Consider the following 16,938-nt stretch of genomic DNA (forward strand, 5'->3'; position numbering starts at 1 on the left):
TACATCTTTTTAGTGCAGGCTGGAGATCATACTGTGGGTAGCTGCTGTATGTGGGAATAGCTACAGCCAAGATGAAGACCTTTACGGTCATGAGAAGAAAGGGGAAAGCTGTTTTTCCCTTGATACCCAGACAAACTTTTCTGGGCTGGCATTACTGCTCGGTGGTAGGAATGTCTATATGTATTTCTAGCTCACTTAGGCAAGGCAGGATCTTTGCTTCCTTGGATTCACTTTCTTAAGTTTTATAAAACATGAGCAGTAGGAGAAGGAGCTGCAGAGTAGAGCTGGGAATACATAGTTTGCCAAGTGTAGAGAGTTATTGGTGCAGACTTACCAGTTCACTCTTCTCCCCTCTGGCATTCATGGCTGGGAGGGAAGAACAAGTTTGGACATTGTCTTCGCTATCGTGAGATGACTGACGTCTGAGTGAAAGTGCGTTCAGGTCACTACTAGACTAAAACCAGGGAAGGATATTGCAGTGCTCAGAGCACTAAATTTAGGGACCTAGGGCTCAGTGCTTTGCCCTGCCACAGATTACCGCGTGACTTGTGAGCAGGTGACTTACACTGTCTGTCCTAGGTTCCTAGCTGAAAAATGGGGATAAATGGAGATAATCTTGCTGGGTAGAAATGTCCAGAGAATTAATATCAGAATTGGTAACTGAGAAAAATAAGGCTGCTGAGTATTTAATATTTGGTTTTGTTTTTTAAAGCAAATGGAAGTGAAAAGCTCCTCCATTCTCAATGAGGAGAGCTGAGATTCATGGGCGTTTTATTTGCTTGTCTTCTCCAAAGACACGATGCTGCAGTCTTGGGCTTTCTGATTCCCTGATAGCTGGCATCGCTGGTGCTTGGTATAGGCAGCTGGCAATAAGAAACATGGCCAAACTGGACAATTTCTTATTGTTTCCTTCTACTAGAAACAGCCAGAACTTTACAGAAAGGGGAACAATCATTTTGGATCATTTAATTTTCAGTGATCCAACAGCTTCCAATAGGGAAAAAAATCATCCAAATTTGTCTGACCAACTGGAATAAAACTTCAAAGGATTCCGAAGAGCTCAATTAGGTGGGTCATGTTGCTGAAATGAAAAGCTTAGTTGCTGCTCTTGTCCAATTTATAATCCATAGAAGTAGCCTGTAGTGAGGTACTGGAATTCATTGCTAGACAGTGTTAAGTAATGAAGTTGAGATTGTGGTTTTTCAGTAGGTTTTATTTAACAAAAAAAAGAAAGAAAAAAAAATTAATGTCTCCTGTGAGCCATAGCATTTCCTAGATATTTGGGGGAAAGGATGATACTTTCTGTGGTTTATGGAGGCTGTAACATTAAAGTCCTCGTGGCCTGAGGTGGGTAAGGTCTGCAGAGTGCTGTGCACTTTGACCCTGTTCAGACAGATGGGACTTAATTGTCTGTTACCTGGACCCACGTGTCTGCTAATGCAGAAGGATAATGGCAGAGGAACAGAAGGGAAGAAGGTAGCAAGAAGGGAGGAGGAACCTGAGCTTGTTTACTAAAAGTAAGGATAATAGTGAAAGCAGATAATAGATACCAGAGTATTCGTGCAAAGTTGTCGCTCTATTTTTCTAGTCCAGCACTGTAATAGGAGTTTCTCCGGATTCTCACAATGAAAAGAGAAATCTACTCCTTTAGGTGTACAGAAAGGTACATTTTTCAAGCAAAACTTTTGTATCATTATATATGATTGTATGTTTTTCAAAATGCTAATAAGTGTGAAAGAAAAGACACTTAAAAACCCCAGTATGATGCATAACTGCAGGCTTCTACAACTAATAATAATACTAATAAAAAAAATTATTTTTCTAAAACAGCTCACTTTGCAGGAATCACAGAATAAATATTGTCTCTAGACAAAATAATACTTTGAATAGCAGCAGATGACTAGAGCTGATTCAAACTTTCCAGGTGAATAGTGTATGTGCTGAAAAATCCACCCTCTAAATAAATAGTGGGTACTGATTCATGCCAAACTGGAAGAGTTTTACTTTTTTTGTTTTGTAAAAAAGGAGGGGAGGGGAGGGGGGAAGGGAGGAAAAAAGGGAAAGGGATTAGAAAATACTTGAAAATATTTTTGTAATTAGTAGTTTTAAGTTGTGTTTGCTAATATTTAAATAATAAAACCAGTAAAGTACCCAAGTACAAACTATAGGATTTCATTTTGGGTGAAAGAAGTGTTTCAGTTGACACAACGATACCCCCCCGACCAATTGTCTTTATTTTTTGGTTTGGCCAGTGAACTGAAAAATCAATTGCTCTCAGATCTCCACAGCTGAGACGGCGTTGCATTCATCCTCTTCAAAGTGACTATCCACTGTTAACATTACTAACAGCAAAACCTATGAAAGGAATGCTTGTATTGCCACACAGTGTACTTGATCCTCCAGTTGCCTCAGGAGAGTCAGCGGGATTTGGGCTGGTGTGGTTGGAACCCCATTTTGAGGGTTGTTTTCTAGTGGATGTCAAATATTTAACACAGTTGGGGGTTTTATTTTTCATGCTGAAACTAAGAGGGATTATATGAAACAATATTGTATTTAAATGTGGGTATCTTCATTTTTAGAATATTTTTTAAATTATTATATAATGAAAGCGCTCTCCAAAAAAAAGTCTGTGATGCAGGAGTCAAAACCTGCATCCTCATTTTCCCTTCTTAAAAAAGGAGGAAAAAAAACAAGACACAAACTACACACACACAAAACAACAACAAAAACTTAAAAGGAACAGAGTTCTAACACAAATGGTCCAAAGATAGATTTTCTGAGCAATACAGTCTCAACAGGCATCATGTTATTTGTTCACACATATGTCCTTTCAGTCCATATGGAAGAATATGTAGCCTATTAAAATTAAATACTTAAAAGTGTATCTGTTTATGCACATAGAAGGTACAGGTTGAGTGTTAAATAATTTTCCATATGCTGAGTTCATATTTTAGTCACTTGAGGAGTGTAATAACTATTAGTAAGTAGTTTGTTGATTAGGGGAAGTTTATTTTGCCATGTCAGATTAGGTCACTGGTACTAACTATGGAACTGAACTTACTTTTTGTAAAAACTGCTGGTTTTAAACATATCTGTTGCAAAAATAAAGACTATCATACAGTGATGAAAGGGAGTACCCTAGTGAGTAGAGGTCATGACAAATTACATTAAGCTAATTCCTAAAAGCGACATCTACAATTCACGTCACATTGTTATCTCCTAGAGAAGGTTATTCTTTTGTCTTTAGATTTCTTTAATTCCCATTTTATCTGATTGTCTGAAGACCTAAATGTGATAGCTAATATTTTAGGTAAAGCAAGTTCATTATTTGTCATGGCTAGACTATTGTTTTTAATTGCTTATGTCTTTATTGTCTTTTTGAAGAAGATCCTTTCAGATACACTTTTCTTTGGCCCACTGGCAAATTAAATTCATAATGAACTAAAGTTCTAGCTGACAATGAGTTATCCAAATGGAAGTTCTTAGCGTTTATAAGACAGAACATGAGCTCCCCACATACCCCTTCACTTTTCTACTTTAAAATAGCCAGTTAGTTTTCCTGAAAATTTTCTAGTAAAAAATAATCCTCTTTTGGCTCTAGGATATATTGTAATGCTTACTGGCTGTGAACTGTCAGGTGTTAGGATCCTATATAAAAAATATTAATGATACTTTTTGAAGTTAAGTTCTAGGTAACTTAGAAATGTAACTTTTAAGTTGGAAACCAGTGGTACATTCCCATCTACTCCACTGAGTCATACCAGCTGAAAGGTTCTCTCAGCTTCTGCCAAGGCAGAATATGTGTATTGTGTTAACCTCAAATAAGCTGTCATGGAAATACCGGGAGAGGCGCGAGATGGGGTAGAAAATTTGGGAATATCCATATCTTGGAGAAACCAAGTTATAATACTGAAAACAAACTCAGATTGCAGGATGGAAGGGAAATTGAACATTAGTTTAGGCTGTCTGATGTATTGAAAATGGCTGTAAACGTGGCCAAGAAGGAAAGAATTGCAGAGTAATGAAGGAATGAAAATAGAATTCTGCAGAGATTTGCTTTTTCACTCAAGTGTTTATGGTGGTAATAGTTAGAGATGGAAGAACTGCAGAAGATTTAGATTAATGGGGTATTAGTTTAGAGTTCCTGCCCAGTTTACATACCTCCATGTTCCAAATGCCCTGCAAAAAAATATTTACACTGTTTGTGTCTGCAAAATTTGGGCTTGATATTTCCATAGGAGAGGCTATTAGATAATAGATCTGGTGATTCTTTTTCTGGAAACTAAACCTGCAGTTGAATTTAAAGGATTGGAAATGAGAGCGTGCATGAAGAAAGGCTATGCAGGAGAAGATGCAGCATCTCTTTCGCTATAGCCAAGTCACAAAATGCAGCATTATGTAGTTGCCAAATTGCTGAGCTGTTTGTTAGGGGACCTGAGGGACAGGGATCTTAAGGAAACTTGTTAGTTATTATCCTGTGTGAAAAAAAAAAACCACCACCCTCTTCTATGATGCCTGTTTACTCTAAGACTGTTTGCTTTTGTTTCCTTTGTGTATTTTCAGTCTTTGTGCCTCTCTTAAATCAAACTTTAGGGGTGGTACTTACAGCTATTTATACTCTTTATTAGCACTGACCTGAGGGATATTTCAGGTGAAAGGAGCACAAAAATTTGCATGCAAGACTTTCTTATCAGAAGATGCTGTTACATTGAAAACACAAATTTTCCCCAGAAGGTGTTAATTTTTTGTAAAGAATTGATAAAAGTGTCTGTAGTATAAGGTCACAACTTTAGCATTTTTAAAGAAATCTGGTTTCTTCTTTTCTGAATGGCTTCTCATTTTAAATTGTTTTCAATTCTGTAGTGAAACATGGTCTCTGAAGTCAAAACCGGGCGGGGGGGAGGAACAACACATAGTATTTATTCGCATTTCAACTCAAAATGAATAAAATGTGACAATTCCTTATGGAATGGACAGTTTAAGACTGAACCTGCAGGAACCATCTTTTCATCTGAATGTTTTTGTTGTCTTCCCTTGGTTCATGGTACAGGCAAGAAAAGTGTTGTAGTGAAAGTTCATATCACCCGTGGTTTCTGAAGGAGAACCGCTTGAGTAAGCTGTGCCACAAAGAGCATGAACCTTACATCGTGTGTGTGGCTTTGTACCACATAGGCTGGCTGTGCTCAGAGTGTGATGCTGTATTGCAAAACAGATTACCTAGTGATAGGGCAAGATGTCTGCCCCCAGCTGGAGATGCAAAAGTGCATTCATGTGTAAAAGTCCATGGTTTGATTGACACTGGGGGAGTTCTCACAAACTGTCTCAGTGAGATATAGGAAGGGGCAAAGGTTTGTAGCAAGCTTTTCTTCAAACTCGTTTGCTCATGCTTACCTTGGATGTATTGCCAGTGCCTCTGGCCAAGAGATTATCTTGCTTGTATTTTAAATTGCCTGAAAATTGAAGAAACGAATGATTACTTCAATCTTGGTTAAAATGCTGAGCTAATTAAGCTTCTAAGTTGTATTATTCCTGTTCTTCCTACAAAGAAAATTAACGTTAAAACGTTGACATGAATTTCTCGAACATCTGGAACATTCATCTCCCATTTGTCATCTGAATGGGCTGCAAAGACTCTTCTTTTGAAAGACATTATACTATCACTAACTTGTAACACTGGAATTAGTAAATATGTTATTATCCTCCTACGTTAAGAAATTTTAGCACACTACTCATAAAATGTAACTTTAGACCTCTACTTCCCTACATTTTGGGAGGACTGTTACATCTCCCAAACATCTGGAAGTCAGGCCGTGCCTGCAGCTAATTTTTAGCAAGGATGTGTATGAGAACTTCAAGTGATAATGTAAAGCATCAAGCACAGACTGTGGACAAAGCCTGTCAGTGGTGTGGGATGTTATTCTCGTTGTATTGGTCAAAGTGGAACTCTAGACTTTGCTGGTAGAAAGTCTGTAAAAAGGCTGACATTGAGCCTTCTTTGGGTACTGATCAGCGTTTGCACCTGCACAGGGAGAGCTATGGAGGTCTTTCTGTAGAAGCTCATCATGCAGAACACCAAAACAGACATAAGCAATCTTTATGGTTCCTCACCTTGATCCAGCATTTAGTAACACGGGATAACTAAAAGGGACCTGTGTCTTGCTACAGTAGTTTTCGAAGTGTGCTGTTGTCACACATAGCACCACTTACTTACAAAGTAAATTCTGCTTTATGAGTTTTAGTGCACCTCTCTTTACCTTCAGTTTGGCTTTCTCAGTTCTCGTGTTCTCCTTTTGTCACCATTTCTGCCTTCATATTGCTTCCTTTACAGTAAGACTATCTGTATGTGCTTCCGAAGAACTCTTCCCAGTGGGCTTCTACCCCTCTCCATCCCTTGGCTAATGGATTAGCTAACATTGACATTCCCAAATGTTGTCCAAAGGGTTTTCAGTTAAGCTGAGTCACAAAATGGTTGCCATTGCTTCAGGTTTTCCACTGCTGATTCTAGACGAAAAATTTACGTGTTAAATGGAAAGAGAAGCTGATTTTTGCCATAAATTTTCTATATGTTTATTTCAAGCAAAATCTCAAACTTCATGAATACCTATCACATGCTCCATCATAAAGGGGTATGCCTGATACTATTGCAAAAACGGAGAGCAGCTGCACTCCTGAACATACCAATTTTCTGTGTCACTGTAGCCAGGATTGTGGTAGATTTTAAACTCTGTTCCAGAGGCTCCGAGTCCCCGCCAAGGTCCTGCAGAGCTGGATGAATTTTTCCATTTAAAGCATGTTCTTGTCCCCAGATGACTGCACAGCACTGGCTGTCAGCGGCAGGTGCATGAGTGCCTAGTCATGCCACAGGGAAGGATCACAGAATAGGAAGATTTCATCCTTCGTGGCATGGTATCCTACAAGAGTATGGGATGGCAACGCTGTTGCTCTATGCGATCCGAACCTGCGAGGCTTTCCTCCGTAGCACTGGGATAATATGCTCGATGAGCTGGGTCCCCAGGCGTAGGTGGTATTTCTCAGTCCAGTTTCCTTTGGCATCTGTGAGCTTTAGGATGTTTAATCAGCTTCAGAGCCTTTGCTATTGCCAGGCAAACGCTCTCCTTGGCATTTCTGTGTGATTCTTTACAATCTTGGGTGCAACCTGGAGACTTCTTACTAAGGTTTTTATTAGTAGGAGTAACTTCTTCCCTTCATGATCTCTAAAATCCTTATGTGAGAAAAAATAAGTGTTTCCAGCATCTAAAAGAACTATCTTCATGGGGCTTTCCTGTTCAGGGGCGGTAAGACTGGCATGTTCAACGCTACCCTATTGTCGTTCTGACCTGCTAAATTTATTTTTACACTCTTTTAATAATAATTCCATGGGAATGTAGCAATTGTAGCAATTGCCAAACCAATGGCAGTCACTAAATACTTGATGATTCTATGCTGATGAGCTATGAAAAGCAGAGCTGCTTGTCCTCTGCTTTTCAGTCGCCCATATCCTTAGCTGAGGCACTTGAAGAGTGATTTGGTACACCCATACACTCAAGTAAATGTAGAAATTACTCAAAAAATGGCAGTTACTCTAGGGCAAAAACTAGTGTGAAATTGGAGTGAATCCTAATCCAATACCTTTAGTTTACTAGTGGGTAATGTTTTCCTTTCAATGAAAGTTGGCAGAAAATACTGTCTTTGAAAATCTGGCTCCAGCTGATTTTATACCTAGAAGCAGAACGGTGGAAGATCTGCTACAACTGGTTAATTAAATCCTGTGCTGTTAGCCTTCAATTAGATGCAATCAATGGCAAACCTTGTTAGCAGACTTGCTGGCCAAATATGGAAAGATTCTGTATATCATTCTGACTACTGTATATTTGAGCTCTTAAAGAACGTATGCAGCTTGTCTTAATGTAGTGTCTGTATGTATGAGAAGGAAAAAAAGAAACCGATTTCGGATCTCTCCCTCTGTTTGTCTGCCTGTGTCTCTGTTCAATGAGTGGGGCAAAACTCCCCTTATGTTTTTTTTAAATGTTTCTTGGACTCTTACCAGCAGGTTTTTACAGTCTGTTGCCTGCCTCTCAGATTAGAAGAACAGTGGCATATTTTAACAGTTTCCTAGGATCCAAATAGTCTTTAATTAACAGGGCATTGATGTTTTGGAGTGCAACCAAAACACAGGAGACATTGGAAGCAAAGAACAGTCTTGGATCCTTCCAGCTTTTAGCTGGCTGTGGCAAGGGACAAACAAATAAGTAAAATGGGGTCCGCTGCAAACAGGTAGCGACTTATTGGTATGCAAGAGGATTTCTTAATTTGCATTATGTTCCCACAGAGCTGGCGGTTGGGAGCGTTAGCCGGGAGGAGCTTTCTGCTGCACAGAGTCTGAGTCAGCTCCACCCCTTGCAAAAGCAAAAAGTCTTCATTGGTACCTTCCCGTAAACAGAATTTCAGTGGCTGCTGAAACTGTTCTTAATGTAGATTTGTGTTGATCAACTGTTGAGGCAGCAAGGTATGTTGTGTTTGCAAGGTTTAGGTTGGCTCTGAAGCTGTAAGCTCCATGGCCAAACGTTTAATTGAAAAATCAAATCTGCAAATGATACAACTTGTTCTTTTTCTTCTGGAGCAGTTTGCCTTTGGAGGGTTGAGCAACAGGGTTGGGATGAAACACTGAAATTATAGCAGAATGGGACTAGCTGAAGTCCTAAAGGGAAGTCAGACATGTGCTGAACTATTGTTCCAGATAATCCAGGGAGAGAAATGGTTTGTTAGCTAATTTTAAGTAATGATAGATTGATACCTGAAGCAAAAACTTGCAAAGAATTATAATCAACAGGCACTGAGTCAGCTGTGCTCTTTTTCAGTGATGCAGTAATTTGTGGATAAATTAAAAAGTATTTGTTTAATCCAATATTGGCTTTTTAGTATTGATTTTTTTGTGTTGGCTTTGTTTTCCTCCCCCCCCCATCCCGTAATCATAGCACTTGCTGAATGCCTTCTGTCTCTTTCCACATGTAGGTGGTACATGCCAGAGCCCTGCTCTTCCAGCCCTAGTGCGTCCTCCTGCTCCACCTTTGCAGCCATCGTTGGATATTAAACCATTTCTTCCGTTTCCTCTGGACACTGCCGCAGCCGTCAATCTCTTCCCCAACTTCAATGCAGTAAGTACACTCCTGACAGTTGCTGTCCACCTCAGTGAGCCACAGTTTCCACGGAACACTCAAGAGGGCACAAAGTAGAATTTTATGTACTCAATTAAACCTGGAATATCCTCTCCCTTACCAAAGGCCAAATAGCTCTTTCAGTCATACTGGTAGGCCATAAATTACAGCCTAGCTGAGTGTTAGTCAGAAGTAATGTAGAAGGGAAAAAATTATATGATCCCAAGTGACATGCAGTAAAGTTGCAGTCCATATTCTGTCCCAGGGTTTGTGTTTCCCACTCTATTTTAAGATGTGCAGAGTTTTGCTAACTTACAGTTCACTGCAACGCTCAGAGAGTGAAACTCTTGAGAGTGATGGTGTTCTACATCCCATCTCCAACAGTTCCTGAGAAATACTTAAAATATACAAATTGGAGGGGCTACAAAAGATAAAACTGTTAGGGTAATTAAAGTAGGAGCGACTAACATTAGTTGGCATATGAGCTATTCATCCAGTGTGGTTTTTTCAGGTTAAGGTATGTTATTTCTCATGCCTTAAGTTAAAACAAGGTTAGATTTCTCTTTAATATTTTTTTTTTTTTACTTAGTCATACTATCTATCATCATAGAAATCTCATTCCTTCTTAAGTATTTTCATTATTTTACTGACATATGTCATGAATATTTCCTGTCTCTGGCTGAGATATTTAATGTTCTAAAAATTAAAAAAAAAAAAAAAGTCTAAATTGGGTTTATGTTCATCTTTACTTTATGGAGTTATATAGCTTGGTTTTAATTTGGCTGTACTCTAGAAAGTTCTTTTCCTTATTTCCATATACCAGCTATGGGGGAAGGGGGAGTGTGTGTGCTTACAGATTTTGAGAGAGACGACATAGAGGGGTGGAATATGCCATGCCAAAACAATTCTAATTAACGTGCAGAAATCTTAATTACAGTAATTAAGAGTTGTAAAAGAACATGCCCATTCTAAAGCAATTTGTAATGATCAATAGCAAATTTCATTTTGCTTTAAAATAATTAAAATGAACGAATTCTCAGAAATATTTGTAGTCTTAAATTCAAGCAGTTCAGAGCTTTAATAGAGGATCAGAGAAACTGTAAGCTGCAAGTCTTAAAATACTCAGAAACAGTATGTTAAAGAATTATTATTACAAAGAAATTTTTTTATTACAAGGAAAATTTTATTAAAAAGAAACTTTTTCTGATTTTAAGGTGTATATAGGTATGCAGCAGAGTTTTAAAAAGTGCTGGTTTTAACCAGGCTACTGATAAATCATGGTGAAATAGATAAACCTTTAGACTTATTTAGTATGCTTTCCAGGGCGGTTACCAGTTTTACTTTGTGATCACTGTTTGTATTTAATGCAATAGGCCAGCTGAATTTTTAGGTACTGTCTATTAGAATGTCTGGGGTTTTTTTTCAGAATTTTCCATAGTTCAGAGTCTTCAGATTGTTTTGCTAATTGTTTAACTCTGCATAATCAAATGCAATTTGAATTATGAATTTTAATAAATGCTGATTTTGTGTTGTTCAATAAATTTGCAGTTTCTTTTGTCTTAAAAAAACCCTGCTTTTATGCTATAATTATTGAGGGGAAGAGGTGTTCATATTAATTTGGAAGTAAGAAAGTAAAAATAGACTCCTATCAAAACCCTGTTATTCCCGAACATCCTCTTCGTAGTACATCGTTTGGTATAAACACTGTGGTTGGACTTTACAGATGCCTCGCCTCTTCAGTTTTTCAGGAAACTGAGCCAAGGCTTCAAGCGTTAGACTTACAGCCCTTTCTAACAGCACCCTGAAGTTCATTCCCTGGCAAAGTGCTGCTTCCTGGGATGTGTGGCTGCCTGCCATGTCCACCTTTGCTGAGTATGGCAGTCCTAAGTGTGAGGATGCTGTCCTCAGTGCTGCTGTCACCTGCCTTGCTGTTCATCATCTTTGCCTTCTCATCATGTGTGCTGACGCGCAGCGTCATCCTCAGTGCTCCCATTTTCAGTCTGAACGGTACATTATTGAACACGGCTATGTTTAGCTCATATGCCAGCGCTGCTTAATCCTCCAAACACGCAGGCTGGCTGAGAAGTTCTGTATGTTTCCAGAAACTCTTCCCAAGCTGATGAATCTTTTGAGGACGCATCAGCTGCTGCTGAGCGTGATCAGCCTCAGCAGAAGGTAACCCACAAGTCATAGTAGACTTTAAACAGGACATCTGATGAGGGCTTCAAGTATGTGAATGTGAGACAGAAACAAGTGTTTAACCAAAAAATGATCTTTGTAAATACGCATGCTTAGGAATGATTGTAGCTGTTGATAATACTTTATATTAATTGATTTCATTGACAATCCTACATGGAGTCTGTGGAGAATCGTTTATGTTCTGTGGCTAAACTGGGGTCAAGCAGGTAGCCAGTTAAAAGGACACTGAACGGGGTGTTCTCTCTTGTGGTGGCAATAAATTAGCTTTACCCTTGATTGATACATCAAGGTCATAGATTGTGTCTTAGGAAATGGATTTCTAAAGACCTCTTGACCTTTGCACAATTCCACAGGAACTAATGAGTTTGGCAGCATGTCCAGGCTACTTCCCAAGAAGTCTAGAGTTCTGGCCATTTACTGGCCACTTTTTCAACAGCCTTTACTTGAGAAGAGCATGATCAAAGAGAAACTTGAGTAAAAATTCAGTCATGTTTCAGAGAACAGAAGTGGTCTCTGGTTATGGCATCCTAACTCAGCTTGAAAGTTTGGTTGTGATAGGCATAGGCATCCGAGCTAACCAGCCTAAGGTTCTTTGCAAAAGGTAGAGGAGAAAAATGAGCAATGTCTCATTTTTTAAGTGGAGAAAAATACACAAAGGTAGGTTGCAATGTAAGCACTCTATACGTCTACTTTGGCATGAGGTGAAGCGAACCCTGAAGGTTCCTGTTCATCTCTGCAGACTTGTAACGAGGGACTGGCACAGCTGCATCTGCATTTAGTTAGATGAATCCCACATTATGGAACAGGTCATAAGCTATTCACAGCTGATACATTAAATTCCACGCAGAAACCAGATTATGGAAGTGCTGACATTGTATTGTAAGTTTACAGAGGAATGCTCCCGTTTATCAAGCAGTTATGCTTTTAATTTTATCTAAAGACAATCTCAAGGGAGTTTGAGGATTCAGGTTAACTGGATAGAAATGTTCAGAGAAGTGTAAGCAAAAGTAACTTACTGATGGAGAGAATCTCAGGCACATACACAAGAACTAACCAAACCAAATACTGATCTTAAGTATCACAAATAATAACAGTAAGGTTTTGTGTTTCATAACATTTTTCTGCTCTGTTTAAGATTATTACAGATGTAAGATTGCTTTCTTTGTTATGGAATATTTTGCTCTAATGCTAGCTCAGTTTTTGCTTCCCACCTCTGAAGAAAACCTTCAGCACTGATTTCTACAGAGGCAAAAGCTTTCGGCAGAGCAGAGAATAGAAAAGATAACACAGGGTGTGAAAATCTTTATCAGTAAATGTCTGGATACTGAGGAGAGAAAAAAGAAAAAAGTTAGTAACCTGAGAAATGCTAGGAAGATAACGTGAACCTTTGAACCATTCAGTTTGAGGAGGAACATTTTCTATTTACACAGGAAAGCTAAAGCACACATACCAATTAACAATCTGTTTAGCTGAACATTTGTAGGTGCTGTGCTCTTAATTGTGAAGTAAATGGATACCCTCAAGTCTTAGTAAAAAGAAATTTTAACACAGCTGTTTAATCTGAGAACAGCCTGCTGGTGTAGACCCTGAAAAATCACAAGTTCGTTGCAAGTTTATCTGATACAGGAAGATGAATCAAGTGTATGGGATTTAAATAGCTAAATTTTATGAATGAAAGAAACTATGTCTATAATCAATGCCTATGTAGCTTTTTAACACATGATTTGAAGATGGGCAGAGGAATAGAAAAATAATTGAATTGTCTAGTCTGAAAAATGTTTGAGATCATGTAGCAAACGTTTGGTATACTTCTGCATATTCATCTGCAGAGTGAGAAGCTTGAAGTCTGTGTGCTTCTAAGAACTATTTCTTAGAGGCACAAAGCTGTAGCAGCTGTGTTGGATACATGCTGGTCCATGAGTGCATGTGCATGTGAGTATGTGGTGTTTCTGTTCATAAGCCAATGTTTGGCTGCAAAGAAATTTCACAAAGCATCAAACTCTAGGAGCTAATTACCTTGTAGGAAAATATTGATATGATTCCCTGGACTAAGAGGAAATGCTTCATTTTGCTTAGCGTCAGTGTCAGCCCTAAGTGACTGTCCCACAGGAAAAAACTCAGATCTTTTTTATAGTCTCCGAAGCACATCATCTTCAAAGCACATATGCATCAGAAACCAGGTTTTCTTATTTCTGAAGCTCCCAGAATTATATATTTCAGCCTCCTGAGAGACAGAATTTAAAGTTTACCAAATCCAGGAAATTTGACATTACTAGCATAATCTATAGTGAAAGTAGTCCACAATGTAGAAGATCTGAGTAAATGCTCATATGCAGAAATAGGGATGCTGCTTGAAAAACTTCATCCTAACTCCACATTAAAGCCTGACCTTCCCCTTGTTGCCAGTGGAAAGTTTCCCGAAGAAGCATCCTTTGAAAGAAACACAATTACAGTTTTGACTAGAAACGTCTGACTTGGAGCAGCAGCGGCAATGTCAGAACAGTGCTAAACACGGATGGAAAATGAACTGTTACTCTGCGAACATCTCTTTCTCATGATCCATCCGTAGTAATCCTTGTTCAGTCCCCTGATTTTTCCTGTTTGCGTGTCCTGTGCCAATAGCCCCAGGTGCAGTGCTAAGGGCTTCGTGTTCCCCCTTCCCCTGGCAGAGGTTTGCCATGTGGGAAAGGAGGAGCAGGTAGGAGCGGCGTTGCCCCTGGGTGAGGGCTCTGGTGGCAGGGTGGGTTAGGATGGGTTAGGGTGCCCACGTAGTGCTCCGTGCCTCCTGGAGACCAGCCTGTGCAAGGTCCTCGCGGCTTCCAGGCCAGCACAAAGGCTGCGCTCTCTGCTTACGGAGGTGAAGCTCGCGTCTGTAGGTATGGGTAGCGGGCAGCTTTGGCTGCCTTGTTTCACCGGGAGCTGCATTTCTCCTCGCTCTGGTCTTGCTGTGGGGCTCTGCTAACCGCTGAGTCAGCTTGTTCATAGCGTAGCTTGGTGGTTGTTTGGGAAACACAGTCTTCTTCGTGGCCAGACAGCTGATAGACATGGACAATGTAGAAAACCTGGTTGCTGACAAGTATTTCTGGGAAGGGTTATGCCAGGAAATGTGGAGAAAACCTGTCAAAAAGCTGCCAGAAGACATTTTTTAAATCTTTTCCTTAGGCTATTGTCCCAGATAGTTTTTTATCTAGAAGAGAGGAATGTGCTGCAGAAATGATGTGCCAATTTTCTGGATGTTATGAGTAAGATGTAGCTTTTGATAGTGAGGACTGGAGGAGGAATCTGAAGTACATGTTAGGTTTTTCTAAACATTAACAGCCTGAAATTTACAAAATAAACCCAGGGGGTTTGGTATGTGTCTGCATAATGGTGTTTTTTTTATGTTTTCTGACCTCACTGAGCAAAGGAGCGTAACAAGACTATTTTTCCTCATCATATAAAATCCTTTAAAGTTCAGTAGTGACGACGTGCTGTCAGAATGCTTTGTTTCCAGAAGAGGATAGTCAGGGGACGATGCAATGGCCTCAGTTGCATGTGAATCAGAATGGAATACTGCCTATGTAGAAGAACTTGGCAGTAAAAATATAGACTGCGCTGATTTTTAATGTTATTTCCATGAGAAGGACCTTTATCAAGTGGAGAACTGTACTGCACAAAACTGTTAATTTGTCAGGACAGAGGGAATCATTGCTTCTGGGGACATTCCTTGCATGGCTGCTCATCTACAGGTGTCTAGATACAGAGAGGTTGGCTTGCTTTTTTCCTTTCCATAGCACAGCAATTGAACTGTAAGATAGCTATAGTCTTCTTTATGGTCTGTATCTCTATTGCTGTTTAGTTGAATATTTTTCAAAATAGAGAAGATTACAAAAATAATGTTTGGCTTCAGGAATTCTTTATTACAATAACATTTTCATCACTGTCCGGGACATTTAATTAAGTCTGCAGGGGAAGAAGAGGGATTAAGGAATGAGCAAACACAAGAAAATCCTGGCAATGCAGATGTTTTTATTTGGTGCTTGCAAAACAGGAATTGAACCAACATCAGTATGAAATATTCAATTCTTTGAATTGGCCAGATTTATTTGCTATGCATTTAAATCCTTAATCTACACCCTGGGCTCTGTTTGCATTAACAGTAAAGCTCTGATTCTCTGATGCAGGGGAAATGTTCGCAGCTCAGGAGACATGGTGAAAATAAGCTCAGTCTTTTTCCAGTTTTAAATCAGTTTAGGGTGGATGCAGATCACCAGGGATACTCTGTCTGTCTACCTGTTCTCATGTATAGCCTATGCTCTATGTCACAAGAGCTCCTATTCTGACTTTGTATAAATGGGTGTCCCTGCAAACCCCCCCCCCCGGAAACCTTCCCATGGCTGCCTGGGATTCCATGGCTGTTCATTTCCTTGGGGCTGCAGGGCAGCTGGGAAGCAGTGCCTCAGCACCTAGCAGTTGTCTCCAGAATGATTGCCATTATCTTCTTTGGACTTGATGCATTGTTAAGGAACATCCTACTAAATCTAGCCTTAATCCCTTTGTAACCTCCTCTAAAAATGTTTAGCCTCTGCTTGCCATCTCGGAGAGTTCCTTACCAGGTGTGCAAAAAGCCAGTCTCACGCACGGAGCTGAGATACCATTTATTGCAAATCTGCACAGAGATGGGTGCTAGGTAGTAAATCCACAAAGCTAGCAGCACTTCTTAACACGTAGTGAAACACTATACACTTTCAACAGTTTATAATTATGTTACACTTAATTCTCATTGGTTCTTACAAGCCTCATCTCTATTTAAAGATACAGCATTCTGGTTTTTTCACCATGCATGTTCTGTGGGGAGGGGGCTTTGTTAGTAGGGGGCTTTCTTTGCTCCAGGGTGGATCTTTTAATATGCTAATTAGGATAGTTCACATATAGTTCAAGTAATTTTCTGTGGTGTTATTAACCATTTGGTTCTTCTTAGCCTGATGTATTTAAGGTGCCTATCCCTTCTCCCAAGGCCATGTTTTGTTAACTGTTTGTAACATCCTCTGTTTTTGAAATTCTTTCCTGGTTTTCATTATAGATATTTACATATTCTGTCTAAACTTAAGTTAAATAACAGAGCGGGCTTCTGTTAATCATATATCTGCAAGACGGTTGACTACATGTTTGCAGCTTATAGCTGGAAGTCCTGCAAGTTTCAGCCTAGGTATCAACAGAAGTTTTCTTGTTATCTTTCACTTACATTTTAGCAGCGTTCCTGGCCCTGGCTTTGGAATTGCTTTCATTGGGCCTATGTGAACTCATGAAGTTCAACATGGCCAAATGCAGGGTCCTGCACCTAGGCTGGGGCAATCCCCAATATCAATATGGGCTGGGGGTGAATGGATTGAGAGTAGCCCTGTGGAGAAGGACTTGGGGGCACTGGCGGGTAAAAAACTGGAGACAAGCCAGCAATGTGTGCTTGCAGCCCCAAAACCCAAGCGTATCCTAGGCTGCATAAACAGCCGCATTGCCAGCAGGTTGAGGGAGGTGACACTCCCCCTCTGCTCTGCTTTCATGAGACCCCACCTGGAGTAGAGCATCCAGTTCTGAGGCCCTCAAT

The 16,938-nt window shown here is 39.7% G+C and overlaps 1 protein-coding gene across 2 annotated transcripts in view; it reads left to right on the forward strand.

Annotated features, from left to right (window-relative positions):
- ZNF385D (zinc finger protein 385D) overlaps positions 1-16,938 on the forward strand; it is a 436,840-nt gene that overhangs the window by 291,051 nt on the left and 128,851 nt on the right. For both annotated transcript variants that reach the window (XM_055709861.1, XM_027809081.2), the window contains one exon: positions 9,013-9,155. In XM_055709861.1, the coding sequence (XP_055565836.1) occupies positions 9,013-9,155 (143 nt within the window). The remainder of the gene's footprint in view (positions 1-9,012; positions 9,156-16,938) is intronic.

Source organism: Falco cherrug, chromosome 4 (assembly GCF_023634085.1).
Source record: "Falco cherrug isolate bFalChe1 chromosome 4, bFalChe1.pri, whole genome shotgun sequence".
Classification (NCBI taxonomy): Eukaryota; Metazoa; Chordata; class Aves; order Falconiformes; family Falconidae; genus Falco; species Falco cherrug.